Source organism: Cibotium barometz, chromosome 42 (assembly GCF_041138505.1).
Source record: "Cibotium barometz isolate CiBa-2024 chromosome 42, ASM4113850v1, whole genome shotgun sequence".
Taxonomy (NCBI): domain Eukaryota; kingdom Viridiplantae; phylum Streptophyta; class Polypodiopsida; order Cyatheales; family Cibotiaceae; genus Cibotium; species Cibotium barometz.
In genome coordinates, this window is record NC_141087.1 from 22,756,038 (window position 1) to 22,776,867 (window position 20,830).

The 20,830-nt window shown below is 39.3% G+C and overlaps 1 protein-coding gene across 1 annotated transcript; it reads right to left on the reverse strand.

Moving 5' to 3' along the window:
• Window positions 1-838: 838 nt before the first annotated feature.
• On the reverse strand, window positions 839-3,119 carry LOC147614271 (large ribosomal subunit protein eL8y-like). The gene is made up of 7 exons (XM_086780843.1): window positions 3,000-3,119; window positions 2,743-2,796; window positions 2,328-2,535; window positions 1,943-2,112; window positions 1,432-1,560; window positions 1,232-1,324; window positions 839-1,139 (listed from the first exon to the last, which is right to left on the reverse strand). Exons 1-7 carry the CDS (start codon window positions 3,000-3,002, stop codon window positions 1,008-1,010), a joined length of 789 nt encoding a protein of 262 aa, XP_086636969.1. The 5' UTR covers window positions 3,003-3,119; the 3' UTR covers window positions 839-1,007.
• Between the last annotated feature and the right edge of the window lie 17,711 nt (window positions 3,120-20,830).

Consider the following 20,830-nt stretch of genomic DNA (forward strand, 5'->3'; position numbering starts at 1 on the left):
CCCCATATGATTAATGCCACTAATAAGGTGCACCACATCTAGACTTGTGGCATAGACAGGTGTGCTCATACTGGTCTTTAACAGCTTTCAATGGACATCAGGTACGCATTCATGTCCACAGCTTAATGGTGAAACTTGCAGCACCCTCCTAGCATGTAGAGCTACTTTCGATTTCTGCCCCACAGATTTGTGCTAGCAAGATTTGCACTAGTATCCACATGCAACGGCTAGTGAAGCGAACCACTGCTTATCAATTAGGTAGGTAGCTGCAACCACCTAGAGAGCAGTAAAAGCCTTAGGCCAGCTACTTTTAATTTTGAGGTGGGTCACAATGGGACAACTTTCTTTCTCAAGAATGCAATGGGACATTTTTTAAAAACTGCAAGAAAATCCTACAAAAAAAGCTTCATGTACAAGTTCGGCATTCCAACCTAAAGCAAGATGGGACCTAGCAAGTCATACAAGCAACCAGCCACGGGTGGCAGATATTTTGCAACAGCACAAATCTGCAAACCAGTGCAGCGCCATCCGAAGTGCCTAAGATCACTTTCAAAACACACTGAAGTAGAGTGACGCCTAAATCCAGGCAGCTAAGAACCTGTATAGATATTTGTGGCAACTACCTAACAAACTGAATATTTTGCATTAAACAATTCATTTGCAAGGAGTCAGTCCATTCACACAGTACATCCAATGTTGCGGCGTACATTAACCAATTCTGCTGGTTAACCTAATAAGAGACCCACAATTGTCAAACAGACTGCATTTCAGTGAGGGACTCAGATGGCATCAGACAAAATCAAGCACGTCTTCTACGAAGATAATAAGCATATTTTAATTTAGCTTGCAAACTAACTTTGCTTATCTTTGGGAAACAAAAAATATGTATATTCAAAAAGCCGCCCAGGATATAGACGCTCACATAACATCTAAAGCTAAATCACTGTTCTCAGCATGGAGTATCACTGCTCTACGCAATCTCCACCTCACCAATCAAAATTCAAATTCTAAGACATCCTTTGAGCCGCCTCCTTTGCAAGGACTTTCTCTTTAGCCTTCGTCTTTGCCTGTGACTTTACTCCCATAATGCCTCCACCCCATTGTCTCCGGAGATCATCAAACCGGTCATTAAAATTTGCCTGAAATAAAAACAATTGTCAAAAGCTAAAAGAACAGTATGCAAGAAAAACAACAGGTCGCTGCTGAAAGCTAGCACAGAAACAATATCCACCTTCACTGCCTCTACAATTTTGCTGAACTCTAACTTGTCCTCATTTTTGACTGATGTTAGGCACAACGCAGTGGCAGTTTTAGAGTGTACAATCTGAAGAAACCATGATCAAAAGTTAATGAGATCTGGTGGTTAGAATTGCCAATCATCTACAACATTTGCATGCAGAAAACCTAAAAAACTATTCATGCGATACATGCCTGACCAAGACGTGCTTTCCCTTTCACAATAGCATATGGGATGCCCATTTTCCTGCATAAAGCTGGGAGCCAAAGGACCAACTCAATTGGATCAACATCGTGGGCTATAACAACCAACTGAGCTTTTCCCTGCAAGTTTGTGGGTGTAAAGCAAACAACCATAGTCAGAAAAATCTCACCAAAAAGTCAATTTGAAAACCCTCCTCTGATAATAGTGAGCCACTTCATCACCGAACCTGTGTACTGAGGGCATCCAGGCCATGCAGACATGCAACTGTTCGCTCCGTAAGGTATGTCATTACTCCGAGAATTCACTAAGAAATATGATACCATATGGATGGATGTGCACAGACATCTCATGACTAAACGCACATGATGCAATAAGTTGGTGTAGGTTAATACCACCCCAACCCCTCAGATTGCTGAAGGTCATAAGAATAGATGTGCACACACAGTCAGAGTGCCAGACGCACATGCAATGAGTTACTGTAGGCCAAACTGCCAGAATTACCTGTTCAATAAGGTAGGTCACATGGTTAATTCCATATTTCACAACAATAGGCTTCTTGCTCTCAATTGGCTTTCCTTCAGCTTCCGCCTGAGCCTTCTTCAAGAGCCTCTCCTTCTTCGACTCTCTGTCTTCCGGTCTATATTTAAGAAGCATCTTGAACAAGCTGGAAGCTGATGTAGGACGTATATAATTGCTCAAACTTACGCACTAATAAATATCAATTTGCATAAAGCAGAAATGGGCTTGCTTTCAATAAATGATAACATTCCAGCATTAATTTGATTTTCATCAAGTTAATCCTTAGAACCTAGTTCCCCAATAATGCAGAGATGACGCTAACATCAGTAATTCTCTAGTAGTCATGATAAGTAAAAGAAAAAACTACCCAAATTCTTGTCTAGGGTTTTGGTGAACTGATTCAATGCAGGGGGGACTTTCAGTCGCTGGTTCAAAACTCTCCTCTGCCTCTGGATGCGCACATACTTGGGCCACTTGACAAATCGATGAAGATCCTTCTTGGGGGGTAAAGCCCCTCCGATTCCAAACTGTTTAGGCCTCTTCTCAAAAAGGGGATTCAGAACCTTTTCCTGGGCCTGCAATGTTAAACAAATAAAGATGAAGCTGTAAAGCCATAACCTGGCTGGTAAATGTTTCAGCATCGTGTATTTGAAACCCTAACCCCCTCACCCCTATGATCTAATCCTCCCAATTACCCAACCCTTGCACTATACTGCTGCAGCTTCGCAGAAAACGACCTTACCTAGCCCTGCACGTAGCAAAACAGGGCCAAAAAACCGTACCTTCTTCTTCTCCGGTGGGGCAGGCGCAGCGACCTTCACGCCCCGTTTGGGGGCCTGCAAGAAAAAACCACACAGGACTGTCAAGATTGCATTGTGGGCAAAATCAAGACACTTCAACATGAGATCGATGCTCTCTGATTTGAACAACTGACTGATATCTTTTGCTACCCCAATCAAGGCTAAGAAATGGCGTCCATCTAAACACACACGAAACGATCCGCAATATTTGAACAATGCAAGCAGGTGATGGTAGAAACCATGGCTTAAAGCTTCTGCTACACCTCCCTTCTGTGATGGAGCTCCCCGCCACGACGCTGCCCGCGTTCTACCAACAGAAAAGAACCGCGCAGAGAGGAACCCTAAATCTACTTCGAGCGTCCTTTCACACTTGATTACTTCATTTTGGCGGACAGCACTGGCTACTTGAGTCTTGCCACCCGTGTGTGGGGGGCCGCCCTATCAGACATACCTGAGAGAGCGTTGAAGGCCGGACATCGACAGACCTGAAAGAACATCGAAGGCCGGACATCATTGAGGACTCAAGAAGAGGTGAGAAGATGTTATACAATGTGCATGCCCCAGTGCAAATGAGCACCCTTTATTAGGATTGACCATCAAAATTGTGAGAGTTACAATTTTGCACTGAGGAAGTTAAAACTAGTACAAACAGACACACGTCATGACCAATACTGTGAGACAGTGCAAGTTACAAGCCTAAACCCTACACTGAGGAAGCTAAAACTAGGACATGCAGACACATAATAGCTATTTATTTCAAGGATGTACTCTCTTACTCTTTCTTTTGATTTTATCATGCATGTTTAGCACAAGTATCTTGGCATATGGATGGATTCATGCATGTGGCTTGCTTGCCAAATACTTGAAATTTTATTTTATGTGGATGCCTAGATTGAAAAGGAGAAATTATTTAGAATTTGGATTGTGGTTCTAGTTGGCTAGCTTCAAAACAAGCACCATCTACACTCACACTGGTGACTCAAGGATGGATGAAAGAAGCATAGTCAAATATGGGATATGTTAACCACTTTGTAGGTTAACACAATTTCATATGCCCAGCCATAAGGCACTTTGTCACCTTACCTGCTTGAATAGGCACCTATCTTTTATAAGATGGAATTAGAAGTAACCTTATGATGAGCTTAATGTCTAAGGACTTTATGTACATGGTTATTTAAGAGACTACACACAGTGGTCAGATCATTTTTAAGTTATGGTGGTCGACGTAGTTTGAATAATCACTTATATATAAGTCAAGCGACTAGTGTGAACACTTGAGTCAATTTTAACAATAAGCAAGACACATTCATTTCCTTGCAATAGAATACTTATGTGATCTTGTCTTCTCTCGTCTTACTAACATATATTCTATTGGATCCTACTTGCTTGCTGCTAGATAGGTTTAATTATAGGTTTCTCTCTTCCATTAGCTTCTTCCTATCCCCCTTTTGTGAGAGACAACCATCGTGAAGGCTATCTCCTTCTTGCCTCCATCTAGCCAAGTGAAGCTCTACCTTCACCCCCTTAGCATTCATGCGTGACAACAGAGTAGTGAGGACGAGATGACTTAAATGTGATAGTTCACAAGAGAGCTAAATCTTGGCACCGAGAACCTCGGATCTGATAGTCAACAAGAGCTTGCATAATGAGGGAAAAAGTACCTTGTCTTGGTCCAAGATGAGTTTACATATCACTACCGTGACATACAATCCAAGGTATTGAGTGCCTTAAAGTAGCATCAAAAACTCACTTGAATTGTATGTCACTACTATTACATACAATCCAAGATCTTAAGTGCCCTACAAGTGGCACAAAAAACCCACTTGAGAGCCTACCAATGCTTGGTACCTCGGTTATGCAACATAATTTGCTAGAACTTAAATTGAATGTATGGCCTCATATTGCATAAGTAAATCAGACATCATCCAATAGCTTATTGATGTAGCATGTCATCAAAAAGGTCACAAGACTAAGCCTAGCACCTGTCTCTACTAGTGTAGCAACACGCTTATAATCTTCAAGATTAAACTTCTTTAATAGCTTCAGTATATACTTAGACTGTGACATGGCAATACCATCATCACACTAAAGAAATTGAATGCTTCAATAGTAATGCAAGGAGGCCAAATCTGTCATCTCAAATGATGCATGCAATTTAGCCTTGAAGGCTAAAATCTTATTATCAGCAGAGCAGCAAGGTTTGGGAGAATCATGTCATCAACATAGAACGATGACCAAAAGTTCCTCTTAGTCTTCTTCCTATAGAGGTTACTTTCAGTTGGATAAATAATCCCATCATTAATAAGAAATCCACGACTACGCATGAATATCCATCAAAATCCTAATAATATCATAATTATCCAAATGTCTAGAGAGAGAGAGAGGTAAAAATCACCAAAACGATGGTGTCCAAAATCCAAATATATAATCACTACATTCTCACCCACATACGTACTCACTCAGTGTGTAACATAATCACACATAACCATCCATTATCCATTAGTGCATATCATAATCATCCAATATGAAATACAAATCACAATCAATTAGGACATAATTACACATAACCATCCATTATCCATTAGTACATATCATAATCATCCAATATCAAATACAAGGTTTAATCACACATAACCATTATTATCAAATAACCGCACAACCATTGTCAAATACAAGGTTCATAATCATCCAATATCAAATACAAATCACAATCAATTACTCAAAAGAATGAGTATCTTGAGAGAGTAAAATATATGGTCTCGAGTCCCAAATAAGGGCTCAAGTCGATGTCCGTCTACCCCAACTCCACATTGGACATCGCAGCCATCCTAGGTTTGCCTCCATTGTAGTCATAGCCAAAACTTTAGATTCTACCAAAATTGCACCCAAAGTACATTGGGTTCTACAAAAATGGCTCTTAAAGGGCGGAATCACAAGCTCTAGCAAGGGCCTTGTCTGAATCTAGCCAACTAGAATCAAAATCCAAAGTCTAAATAATTTCTCCTTTTCAATCCAGGCCTCCAACTCTCAAAAGGGTAGAATCACAAGCTCTAGTAGGGGCCTTGTCTGAAGCTAGCGAACTAGAATCACAATCCAAATTCTAAATAATTTCTCCTTTTCAATCTAGGCATCCAACTCTCGAAGGGCGGAATTACAAGCTCTAGTAGGGGCCTTGCACCCTTCACCCTGAGTCACCTGTCTTCTTAAATCAGATTGAATTGGATCAAGGATCCCTACTAGGAGAAGATAGAGGATGTGAAGTGTGTAATACTTTGTACTAAAGTTTTTCAGTTGGATTTTCATTCTGAGCGTGTTTTGGGGACCGCTTGCGTGGTTTTCAATTTTCTATAGACATCTTTGGGGTCCATATTTGCACTATTCTTCACTGGGTTCTGAAGTAGTATTATCAGATCTACTACAAACGAGTGTGCAGATACACGTGAAAGCATCATCAAATACTCACCACCACACCGGATCTTGTCTAACAAGCTACACTTCAACGATGTCGATCTCTACATCTTATTATGAGAAACATTTCTACTCACTTTACTGTACATTTCTTTCATACACCTTGCACGTCTTTATTGGTAGTGGCCTTATTAGCAGCCACTTTGGCTACATCAAAAGATCACTTAGCCTTGTAGGTTATGTGATTACTTGCTTGGCTATTATCAGAAATGGCAAACAATGATGTATTTCGGATGTTATCCCATCGAGGATAAGCTTGATAAGACCAACTACCTATCATGGTCCTACATGATGCGACATGTATTCCATAGCCAAAGGGCTATGGAATGTTGTGGTTGGTACTGAGAAACGTCTTGGTTCCTCTTATGAAAAAGTATGCCAAAATGGCTAGTGCAAACACTACATGACAACGAATTGGCCACTCCTTTGCCTAGTAGAACACGTGCAGGTTCTCATTATGCATCTCATGTTGATGTAGGTCATGCTTTTATTGCTAGTTTATGTAATGAAGAGGAACCTATCTTCTTTGATAAAGCAAAGAAATTAGAACAATGGATGAGGGCTATGCAATCTAAATAGGATGCTTTACTAAAAAATGGTTATTTGAAGTTGTCTAATTTGCCTCATTGGAATGAAATGGGTTTACAACCTTAAATGTAAAGTTGATGGTAGCATCAAACGAGCGATACAAAGCAAGGCTTGTTGTTGCAAGGGGTTATGCATATGAAAAATACATTGACTATGGTGAGACCTTTTCACCCACATGTCATATGACTACCATGCGCAGTATCATTGCATTAGCAGCACATCCCAGGGGATTCACTCTTAGAAAACTATGTGAGTGTACAAGAGGGGGATTTTTTGAAATGAGGCATAAGATTATAAGGTAGGGGTAAGGCCATATATTTAGGTGAATATTAAATCTTAAATTTAAGTTAGGGGGAGGGGCCCTCGGTAGTACTTACTTTCATGGTGCATGTATAGTAATGATCTAATGATATCAAGAAATCATCATAACATGCTTTAATAATGATTCAAGTAGGTTGTGTGGTGATTTACAGTGATGATTTCCTAGTACTTAACATGTATTTCTTGGTAGCATACATGAAGTACTTATGTTTGCTTGATAAGGTTCAAAATAACATACTTTAATCTAAGGAGAGGGGGTGTCATTTTTAAAGGTATCGTTATAAGCTTAAATAGGGGGTGTTATCATCTTATGATCATTATATATAGGGGGTTTTCTTGAGGTTCATGCACGCAGGTAACGTCCCCCTTTATTGTAAGTGAATCCCCTGGGTAGCACATAAAGGTTGGAATGTATGTCAATTGGACATCAAAACTGCTTTTTTGAATGGAGATTTACATGAGGAGATCTATGTAACTCAGCCTCATGATTTTGTTTAGAAAGGTTAGGAATCAAAAGTATGTGGACTGAAAAAAGCTTTGTATGGTCTTAAGCAGACTCCCAGAGCATGGTATGAGAAGATACATGCATACTTGGTTGCACAAGGTTTTTGCATTGTACCCTCTACATTCAGAGGACTAAAGATATTTTTTTATCTCATGCTATATGTTAATTGCATGCTGCTTATCAGGCCCTGATGATGATCATATTTCAACTTTTATATAGCTGATTTATAGAGGTCTTTTGAAATTTCAGATCTTGGCCCGTTACACTATTATTTGGGCATTGAGTTTTGACGGCGTAATGATGGCATTGTTATGCTATAGACACAATATATAGAAGCATTGTTGAAGAGGTTCAATCTTGGAGATTGTAAACCTTTTTGCCACACCTATGGAACCTGGTTTGTGACTTAGTCTTGAAGATGCAGGTGACCCTTTTGATGCTAGCCTATATCAAGGAGCTGTTGGATGCCTTATCTTCTTATGTAACTGACAGGAGGAGACACATCAGTACTAACTATCAAACCGATAAAGTTACATAGACTTCAACAATTATCTTGAGCAAGATAGCATAAAAGATTTTTTTTATTTAAATAATCACATGAGAGAGTATTGGGTGGAATCTATTCCCCCCCAAGAAGCGTCAACATACTCCCACTTCTTGGGTATTTATGTCTTTATTAACAAAAATAGCCCACATGCCAAAAATAGTTGCACACTCTTACATGGGCTTGTCTTTTACAAAAAATAGGAGTTGATTTAAAAAAAAACTTAAATAAATCCTTCTTATCCAAATCACTAAGGAAAAATCCATATAAACCCCCAAGGACTAGTTCACGTACAACCAAATTAATAGGTCCATGCCCATGTATAACAAAAGTGGGCAACTAACAAAATATCAAAATATCTTGTAGTAAATACGATGGCCAAAATACCAAAATCATTGGTTATCCCACCAATGCCAAAATACTAAAAGGAAAACCTTCCCGATAATTTCTCACGCTAAATCATTGCCATCAGGTCCCAGCCATACCGACTTACGAGCACAAAACTTGTCAATCTCACCAACCTACAAGTTGTCCATTCAAACACATTACACATTATCAACACATGCTAAAATTACACAACAGCACATAAGCATTAAATCTAACAGTTAGTTCCAGCCATCCCTAAATTCATATGTCATACACACAGAATATTCGGAATCGCCCAAGTGCCATGCTACAAACATAGCAGTAATTAGACATCCCTAATGAACCCTAGAGGGACAGACAAACAAACCATAACATCCTTCTTGCCTAGGATAACAATTATCCTCAAGCTGAAAACTTTGAATAAAATCTATCTATTTAATATATCTATCAGAGATAATTGGTTGAGAAAGAAAATTTTTAATACTCTCCTAATCAGTTTTAATAAGAAAATCTAAGCCCATCAAATAATATTTCTAGTTTTTTAATGCATGGACTACAACAGACAACTCTTTGTCATAGGTGTTATACTTACTTTCAGCAAGATGAAGTTTCCTACTCTTGAAAGAAATAGGATAACCATCTTGCATTAACACAACACCAATTCCCTTACCCCACTAGCATCGGTTACAAACATGAAAAATTTGGTACTTGTAACACACGTGCATGAGTAAGTGCATATTTTAATGCAAGAAAAGATTTCTCTTGAAGTTCAATCCATTCATGAGGTTTGGGTTTCTTAAAAAGTTCAGTAATATAATGTGCCTTATATGCAAAATTACGGACAAACTTGTGATAATAGCTACATAGCCCTAGAAAAGATCATAACTCATGAAGATTCTTAAATCACGGCCATAACACAATAGTGTCTATTTTCTTGGGATCAACATGGATTCGCTTAGCAAAAACTATATGCCCCAAATACTCAATCTCACTCTAGAAGAAGCTATTCTTTTTAGGATTAAGGTAAAGTTCATTTTCCTTGAGTAAATTAAATACAATTTTCAAGTGCTTTTTGTGCTTTTTTAGACTTACTAAAAACTAAGATATCATCGAAAAAGACAACCACAAAGTTTTGATGGCCAAGAAAATTCTATTCATCATCATACGGCTAAAAGTCATGGGAGAATTAGTAAGACCGAATGGCATCACTAAAAACTCAAAGTGACCAGTCTGAGTTCTAAAATCAGTTTCATAGATATCCTAGTTGGCCATTCTTACTTGATGATATCCGAATTTAAGGTCAATTTGCTAAAGATGCTGACTCCCCTTAATTTTTCGAGTAGATCATCAATTCTAGGAATTGGAAATCTATTATTGAAAGTAATATTGTTGAGAGCCTTGTAGTCTATACACATACGATAAGTACCATTTTTCTTCTTTACAAGAAGGATTGGTGCTCCATATGGTGAACTACTTGGTCTAATAAGTCCTCCAGAAAGAAAATCCTCGATTTGAGTTTGAATTTCTCTTCGCTCAAGAGGGTTAACTCTATAAGGTGCTCTACAAGGTGATGCACTTCTAGGAATAATATCTATTTGATGATCCTCAGGACGTGCACTAGGTAATTCAAGAGGTAACTCATTGAGAAAAAATAATAAGAAAATTTAGAAAGAAAAGAATCATGTGAGGAATCCGTAGGAGGTTTTTTTTCATGCTAAGCTGGTTAACCAAAACTAAGAGAGTTTTCTCCCTCTTCCTTGATGCCCTTTTTTCCTGAATATGACTCAAAAGTGGTTGACCCTTGCTTTCAAAATTTCCATATAAACAAACATTCTTACCACGATACATAAAATACATTGTGTGCTTTGCATAATCAATATGTGGTGTGTACTGATGTCAAAAAGGCATTTCCAAAATCATGTCAATACCATGCAAAGGTGCTACTAAGAAAGTACATTCATTAGAAAATTATGCAATAGATAAAGAAAGATTCTTCAATTTCTTGGTACAATTATACTTTTGATTTTGAAAAGTAGCCTTTACTTTAAAACGAGAAGGAATCATATCAAGATGAAGAGCATGTGCAAGACGTTCAGAAATAAAATCATGTGTACTACTATCGTCATACAAGATTGTGATTTCTTTATCCTAATTTTTTTCTTTCATTTTAAGTAAAGTGTGGTAAAAAAGAATGAGGATCAAGGTTAGAAGTACCTTCTTGATCAGATTTACCATTGAACTCGTTACCATTAGGCAATGGCTCGTAGTCGTCATCGTAAGCGTCATCATTATCTCCAGTGTCATTGTCTTCATCACCATCCACCATGTTAAGTCGAGCAATTGGCTTCTTGTTATTATTGCTTGGACACTTATCAGAATAGTGCCCCTTTTGATGGCAAGTGTAATCTTGATTCGCCAAATCTGGAACATCTTCCTTCTTTGGTTCTCCACTTGCTCCATTATTGTTACCAATCTTTGCTTTATTGTTGGTGAATTGCTAGTTCCTTTGATCTTGACCCTTGAAAAGGTTGTTTGAATGAAGAACGCTTGTCAAAACCATTAGAAGATATGGAAGCTTTGGAGAATTTAGAAGTACGATTCTCTTGTGGGAACCTTGGAACACCATTTTAATTCAAAGCAAGAGATTTACCAAATGCAATAGTATGAGGGTGAAACATGTTGATCTCCACTCTAATCTTTGGATCCAACCCTGAAATAATCTTCCTTTTAAGCTTCCTTTCATGCACGTTTTCAATGGACTACTTTTAAATGAGAGCATACTAAAAATTTTCCATGTAAGTTTGGACATCCTCCCCTTTCAACTGTCTAAGAGTGTCCCAATGCTGCCAGGCTATGGCTTTGTACTGATGAAGAGGTAGAAAGTGTCTCTTAATTTCATGCTGAAAATCCTCCTAAGTATGAGATTTATGTCGCCCATTCTCAGTAGCATTCCACCATAATGCGGCATTCTGAATCAAATGATTTGCAGCGCACTTGACCTTGTCATTCTCGAAAAATTTCTCTCTAAAAAAATAGTCATCAAATTGGCTAAGCCAACCTAAAATAGTGCGTGCGTCCTTCTTTCCATCAAAATAAGAGAAAGCCTTGCGAGACTAATGCAAGATTCTTTCCGAGCCATGTGAGCATCAAGAGTTGCTTTAACAACTTGATGAACAGAATCCTCATCACTATCGCTATCCAAATCATGCCTATGCCATTTTTGACATTTCAATTGGTCTTGTAATGCAAGTCTATGAGTGCGTTCATTGACCAATTGTTCTTGCAAAGCAGTAAGTTACTCTTGAATAGACGGGGGATAATGAGAAATAAAGAGAAATATCAAAAGTTCAAAAATAAATATAGTAGATCTCGCTCGTGAGATGATAATGATAGTTCACATGACCCGCAATAAAATAGAAGAGTGATGCAAACGTCCAACGTAATCTCCAATTTATCTGAAAGTAGTTGTGAAGCATTGGAAGGTTGTTCGGTGGGAAAAATATTGAGTACCGCAAGAGAATTTAAGCTTCTAAAGAGAAAATAGTGACTAATTTTGAAAATTTTGATTTGATGTAAATTCTACATTTTAAAAAAATGTGGGACGTTGAAAATTTCTTCAATTTGAAGCCGAGCCAAATTTGGGCAAATTTTGAAGGGTTTTTTACTTAAAAAGGCTCCACACATGAATCACCTCTTAACTTTGAAGCTTTTTATGAATAGAGAAAGATGGGAATTATGTAAGCCATAGATTTTTGCAGGTTACCGTGTCCTCAAAACTAGGTGGCTGATCCATATACACTTCTTCTTTAGGTCACCATGCAAGTCACCATGTAAGAACACATTTTTTACATCCATCTAATGTAAAAACCAGCCTTAAGCTGCAGCCACCGCAATCACAACTCTCACAGTTGCAACCGGGGTAAATGTCTCCTCATAAATCAATCCCATGTGTGTGCGCATATCCTTTGGCTACCAATCTAGCCTTGTACCTACTTATGCTACCATCACTGTTATGTATGCTACCATCACTGTTATGTTTCACCTTATACACCCACTTACAACCAATAGCTTTCTTGCCTTCAGGCAATGGCACCAAATCTCAAGTCTCATTTCTATACAATGCATCCATCTCCTCATCCATAGCTTTCTTCCAAAACACATTTCCAATAGCATCATTAAAACATGTGGGTTCTATAACCTGCACAACTTTTGCCATATAAGCATAGTAATGTGCTTGCTTGATCCTTGACAAAAGCTTGCAAAGCAAAGTATATGTTTTGTGCAAGAGAACATTCCGGATGCATCGAATGGATTAGATCTTCATTCCGATGTGATTTCTGGATTTGCAGAGCTTATGAACATCTAGCTTGCACGTTTTGTTGTTTTTCACCTTTGCATGCTTTTTTTGAGCTTGTAGAGGCTAGTTGGAAGAGCCTAGGCTAGGCTTATAACTAAGCCTTTTGTTTAGGCTTTAGTTAAAGTGTTTGTGAAGCCTTTGGTTAGGAATTTGTTTTGACACCTTTTGAAGGACTAGAAAGTGAGTACTCCAATTAATTGTAAAAAAACCATAAAAGCTCCAACCTTTGAAGTGATTTTTGCCACTTTATGTGCTCTTTGTTTTCCAGCTTTCTTTGGGTCACGACATCTCCTTTTGAAGCCATGAATATATATATATATATATATATATATATAATTTTTTCTCTCCTTGTACTAAATATTTCTCACCTTCACTCTCCCAAAATCATGCTTTGATACCACCGAGAGGAAATTGGATCTTGGGGAGACACATCACAACTAACTATCAAACCAATCAAGTTACATAGACTTTAACAATTATCTTGAGCAAGATAGCATAAAACAAAATGTTTAAAAGCAATCACGAGAGAGTATTGGGTGCAATCTATCCCTCCCTCCCTCGCCCCCCCCCCCAAGAAGTATTGGCATAGTCCCACTTCTTGGGTATTTATATCTTTATTAACAAAAATAGCGCACATGCCAAAAATAGTTGTACACTCTTGCATGGGCTTGCCCTTTACAAAAAAATAGGAGTTGCTTTTACCAAAAGCTTAAATAAATCCTTCCTATCCAAATCACTAAGGAAAAATCCAAATAAAACTCCAAGGGCTAGTTCACATGAAACCAAATTAATAGGTCCACGCAAAATCATTGCCATCATGTCTCCCAGCCATACCGGCTTACAAGCACAAAACTTGTCAATCTCACTAACCTACAAGTTGTCCATTCAAACACATTACACATTAGCAACACATGCTAAAATTACACAATAGTATATAAGTATTAAATCTAACACTTAGTTCCAACCATCCCTAAATTCATATGTCCTACACATAGAATATTCAAAATCACCTAAGTGCCATGCTATGAACATAGTGATAATTAGGCATCCCCAAAATTAACCACAAAGGGACGAATGAACAAACCATAACAGTAACACTAGACTTAACATTCAATATGGGGTCTCAGTATTGAGCAAATTTATGCATAGCCCAGGCACAAAGAATTTGCAGTGTGTCAAACGGTGTTCCGTTACTTAAAGGGCAAGCACTTTGGGTTATTTTATCCCAAGGGGGTAAATCATAGTTGTATGCATTTACAAACTCAGACTAGGCTAGTTGTTATAACACACGTGTCCATGAGTGATTTTTGCTTTCACCTTGGTGATTCATATATATCATGGCTTAGTAGTAACCCACTATGGCCACTTCTAGTTGTGAATTTGAGTACAGGGCAACATTTACAGCTACAGTTGAGCTCAGATGCCTTATGTTGCTGATTTGGGTATTGGTGGGGGGCGAATCCTTAGCCACTACCATCTTTACTGACAGTCAGAGCACTATGGCAGTTGCAAGGAATCCAATTTTTCATGCTCACACTAAGCACATTGAGGTGCATTATCATTATGCCAGGGAGAGATGCTCTGCAGGGGAAATCAATTTAGCTTATGTGTCAACACATGATAACATGGCAGATTTATTCATGAAGGCTCTCTCACGAGAGAAGTTTGAAGTTTTTCATAAAGCTTTGAACTTACTTCCCTTCGGGGATTAGTATGGGCTTCCTCTCACAGTCTAAAGAGCATAGCACATCTCTGTACTTTTAGTGCCAGCTCACCCCTTGTTCACATCATCACTCCCAGGGTGGATTTGTAGCCATATTTGGTAGTGATGTGTGTGAACACTCTAGGACCAACTGGGCCACTCTTTCCCTCTTAAGGAGGTTTTTTCCCGCGTGCTAGTATACACCCGTCTTGGGGTATACTTATCATCTTTGTACATTACACATTCATTATCTATCTATTATCTCATTGTTGTGTGCTCCCTTGAGCTTCTCCATTGTGTGTGTGTATTCATGCAACCCTATTTCCCACACATAAAAACCTCTCACTTTTTCTTCAATGGATACACCTAAGCATGCTTGGAGTAATCATCAATAAATATAACAAAGTAGAGGTATTCCCCTCGATAGATGGTAAGAGTGCATACATAACTATGTATTAGCTATAATTTTTGGACAGCTCTCCCCAACGATCTTTCAAGAATGATGCCCATTGCATCTTGCCCGAAATGCACCCCACATACATTTTTGATAGGTGCCTTAAAATGTGGCAACTCTAACACCATATCTTGCCTTTTAAGGTGTAACAAACTGCCAAAGTTCAAGTGACCAAAGCAGGCATGCCATAGCTTCCACGTCACTCCTAGTAGCATGTGTGGCAGTGATTGAACAAGCATCATGTACCAACCTCTCATAAACATCTAGCCTATAAAGGCCATACCATAATGTACCCAAGGCAACAATGGTATCCCCATCACTCTAATCATCAGCCATCCACAAATCTAACCATATGCCTACCATATCAATAATAGCCGAGATTAATAATAAGTTGTTCTTAATTCGTGGTACATATAAAACATCCAAGAGAGGATTTGTCCCACCATTTGTGGCCGTGAGTACAACCTTTGCCACCTCCTTTCATAGGATAGGATGATTTGTTCTCACATGTGATAGTACCTCCTTATTAGGAAGCATACCTAAGAGATGAAAATAGATCTTGTCTCGCTGAGAAGTGATGTGCTTGCTAGCACCACTATCGAAATACCACACATGTAAATATATCACTAACATGTATACATCATGTAGAAAAGAATCATAACTACTTGCACATGGAATGCCCAATCATCATGTGCATAGTTTGCGGATTCCTTCTCCTTAACACCAAGTGTTGATGCATTAGCCATAGCCATTGCATGAATCTTTCTTCTCTTTCTCCTTTGCCAGCCTTTTCCTACACTTATGAATGTAAAGACCAAGTTTTCTATAATAGTTGCACTTGCCCTTTTTCTTAGGCTTACCGCCTTCTTTCTCTGCATCCTTGCTAGAGGACTAGGCTAAATCTGTCTTAGATTTATTACTCACCTGTGGAATGCTTTGTCTTTACCATGTTTATTTGCTAACAATACACATAATCCACCCGTTTTGTCTAACTACTCTTCTTTCAAGAGCACCAAAACCAACTCACCACATGCTAGCATGTTTTGCCTTGATTGCTCTTCTTGCAAGAGCACTAAAACCAAATGTCAAGGCATAATCGACTTGTTTTGCCTTGATTGCTCTTCTTGCAAGAGCACTAAAACCAACTTGCCAAATGCTAGGGCTGGTGGATTACCCTTCATTATGAGTCGAATGGTAGAAGCAAAACTCTTGTATGAGTCCAGTAATGGATATTGAGAACGATGGGCACCAATGAAGTGTCGTTGCTCCTTCAAACCTTTGACGTTTGTGAGAAAACCATCCATTGAATCCCCCTCATTCATATGCTACGTCTCAACAAGCTGTTGACGAGTAGGAAGGCAACACATGCCTCATTGCGTACTTGGTAAAGTGTTGTAAGCCTTCTTGATAGTGTTACATGACCAAATATGAGGAATTATACTTCTCTTCATAGTCAATGCTATTAAAGCATGTGCATTGACATCTTTTCCATCCCATCATCCAGCTTGCTTTTTCGCAGCAGTAGGCAGAAGGGGGTGCAAGATCTACTGTCAAAGTAGCCACCGAATCACCCTCTGAAGCACCTGTAGACACTACTGGTGTGTGCTATTGAGGTAGGGCATACCTTAAGTCCAATCACCACATTTCAAAAGCCTTTGGCAACAAGTAGATGCCCCATAATGTATGACCACAGTGGTGGAGAGTTGGTCCCATCCACCATTCCAAATAGATCGTTTCCATCCATGTTTCCCTAGAAAAAAGTTATATGTCATGCTACGTGTTCAATACACTGCAAATAGAGTGCCCACTGAATACAATCTTTAGGCTGCGAGTAGCTCACTCAAGTGCAAGTATACTGAAAATAACAGAGGAGGAGTTGGTGCCGCCACAGTGGAGCAAGGCGGAGGTGATCGTTGGGCATCAGAGCCACTAGGAGGGCTGTTAGAGATAGTCCACACACATGGTAGGGTTCTCAGAGAGGATGGCATGGTGCGAACAAAGATGGAGCTTAGCCAAGAGGCTAGAACCTTGCAGTATACTTGCATACACCCTAAAATGTGGATAAGAGGGTGTTTACACAATCAGGAGAAAAAACCTCCTAAAGATGAAAAAAGTAGTCAAAGATGAGTTCAATATCACTCCTATGACATACAATCTGGTTATGTTGAACTCTAACCCTTCAGTGCTTATCGTGACCTACTCAAACATTCATAGGGGTTCCACGATCCTTTAATCAAGCTTCTTGACTTGTAGTCTCCTCCGAGTCTTTCATTGATAATGTTGACTCCAGCACCTGCATCAATGACAACCCCTTCTATCCTTCTTTCTTTATAGCCTTCCTTGTTAGAGCACACCATCATCATCAGTACTACATCATCATGATTGGGGCAAACTGGCCGAAAACACCTCAGGATCATCAAGTAGCTCTTTCCTAGTGCATCCCTATTCCTTCGGTCTCGGCTTCCCTTGCTATCCTTCCCAAGCTCTGTTGCTCCTTAGGCATGACCCCCTGCTTCCTCAAGTAGCCCAAGCAACTTAGAGCCATTTTGATGAGTTGTTCAATCCTCATGCACAACCCCTTGCTCCCTCAAGCAGCCTAAGCAACCTAGAGTCATTTTGATGAGTTCTACAATCTTGATGGATAGCATTAGGTTTTTAAGCTGCTTTGGAGTTCCTTGTACTTTGTGTATAGTCTTTTTAGACTTGTAGGCTCTTGGGCAGGGAATTTTCTCTTTTCACACTGGTCTCGGCCATTCTTTAAAGTTCCCTTGGTTTTTCTCTCTCATTTTCCTCTACTTTGGTAGCTTCTTTGTATCGGCAGCCTTGCCCTTGCCTTTGCTCATGGAACCTGTGCGAGCTTTTGTGAGCGTCTTCCTCTATCCGGACTTCAAATGATGTTGCTCTATGCTTAGCCTTACTGTGCTTCTTGCATTCATCATAGTAGTGCCCTTGTAGGTTACAAATGTGCACCCACCCACAATAGGTCCTATTAATTTATTTTTTTTCATTGGAACCCTTACAATTTAGGCCTCAATATTTTTAATTAAATATTGACACTAATCCTATTTTATTTTTGCCCCATTAATTTTACCATTTTTTTCAAGAAAGAGACTTCTATTAAGTATGAAAAAAGCATACAACTATCACAGCTACTATAAGACAGAATAGAATAGAATCACCCCAATGTGTAAGGTGATCTCAACCACTGAGGAGCATGGTGCCATGAAAGACCTATGGGACTAGAGGAAAAGAAAATGCCATGGTCCCACTCCCGTATAAATACGTGTAATTTTACCATTTCTCCCCTTTGACCTAGATTAAATGCAGGTGTACACACACGTGCACGCAAGGGTTTTTTTCATTATTTTAAGCATATAAACCATGCTAATTTTACTCAAAAGACTCTTAATGAATTTTTTACAACTAATTTACACATTTTCTCTCTCCTCAGTGTGAGTACAATATTTTACACATTGAGTTTAATTAATTTATGGTAACAAGGATCTTACATGTGGCTTGGGCCTCATGTGCCTCCTCGATGGAGATGACAACAGAAACTAATGTAACTTGTTTATGGCTAGCTAGAAAAGAAGATGCTTGCGTAGAGAAAAAAGGTAGGTTGGCATTGATACCAAGATAAAAACATGCTAATAGTCAAGGCAGACCGTAATAATGATTCATTGCCATTAACGAAACAAGGTAATGCAAAATTATTAAAATCAATTAGATGATTGATCCAACAAAGAGGAGGTGTGCATTTCTTAATTTAAAAAATGCCTTTATAATTAAGCAAGATACATTGCAATTATCTCTTGATTTTTTTTCCTAATCATCCTCCATAATTCTAGCCCTTTATAACTAAGCAAGATACACTGCAATTATCTCTTGATTATCTTCCTAATCATCCTCCATAGTTCTAGCCCTTAAAGCACTCCAACTCCCCATGATTCTCTCCAATATTCCTTTATGACCTCCTTGAATACAAGTTTTGTTATTGCCCATCACTCCTTGGAATGATTTGATGTGTCCAAGGTAGAGAATATATACATTTTTATAGGGGGTAGATTTGCAAAGTATTGTACACTATGTTTCTTCATACCATACCACCACAAAGCGAGGCATTGTCCAGAGATGATGACAGTAAGGAGGTACACATAACCCTAAATGTGGACATGGTGTGAAGTGCCTTGAATTTTCCAATTCTCCATGAAAAGTTTAAGATCACAAAGCTCACAAATAAAGATAAGCAAAAGCTTGGAGTGACCAAGGCTCCCATTAAGAGCTTGAAACTCGAGTATGTGATACAATGTGCAATGCTACTAGGATGCATGTCCTAATGTATGATTTCTATGCAAGCTCTGTTATGCTATCAAAAGATGGACATAGGAGAGATGAGATTTCTATGCAAGCTATGTTATCATATCAAAGATGGACCTAAGAGAGATGGGATTGTAGAAGACATCTCAAGATGTAGGACACATCATTATGTATAGGAGGCATTTCTTGGACATGGGGGCCATGAATGAGCTGATCACATATAATAGGATGTCTCCTTGGCCTACATTCGATCGTCTTACCTACTTTTTGCATGAAGGTGCAGCTCTTAGGCTCTTTATGATGGGATCTAGAGCCCTCATGTCACATATCCAAGATTTAGCCATCCCACCCCCACCCATAGGACCCAACCACACTTATCTTGCACTATTTCTTTCCCCTCTTTATTACTCACCCTAGATCCCCCCCATTTCTACCATGATCTAGAGTCCCCATCTTTCCCCTCTTTATTACTCACCCTCGATCCCCCCCCATTTCTACCATGATCTAGAGTCCATCTATGAGGATCAATTATTTCTTTGCACTTTAATACTTAACCTTACACTACCCATATCCACACTTACATCACAACTCTCCTCCACTAACCACGGTTTTGCTCATGCTAGCTTTCCCTCCACTATCCACACTTCCGCTCATACATAATGATAGGGCAAAGGATCAGGAAGATCCATCGCCTCTCTCTCTCTCTCTCTCTCTCTCTCTCACAATCGAGGCAGAAGCTACAGAAGCAAACGAGGGTCTCCCTGTGCCTTGGAGGAGGAAGATTTTGAAAGAACCACCCCCACACCTGGGGTAGGAGACGAGAACTGATTGAATAACCTAGGAATGAGCAAAATCAATTGCCGTAGAGATGAGAGGAACCCCCTTTATGGCAGAAGGCCCATTTGGCACAACCAAGCGAGAGCTCCCCTTCGTGGGAGGAAGCCGCTACTGTAAGTAGTGAGGGCCCTCCTTCATGGGAGGAGGTTGGAGCTACAAGAATGGTACTACAGAGACCGTAGTAGGGGACAGACGCCAACTTGCGGTCTCTCTTTACCTGCACCAGAAAAGAAGCCCAGAGATATGGGGGGGAAAAACAACCTAACAAAGAGCTCCAAGCTCACCATCAAGAGATCAGAGGACGAGTGCCACATGCTGCTAGAGCAAGGAGATTGTGGTAATGAGCTGCACCGAGGTAAGCAAACCAATGCAGCGCGGTGGTCGGAGGGTACCCACAGGAACCCAAGGTTAAGCACTAAACCATGTTAAGATTACAAAGACAAACTAAGCATAGAGGTTAGGAGACCTTTTTCTGCCTCAGGAGGAAAAAGGTGCAGACAATGATAGACATTAAGAAATTTATAATGTATTATGTACAATGATGCTTAACGTTAAAAAATAAGGGCTCTTTTAATAGAGCAGGAGAGGTGGGCCTTGACAACCAGAAATTT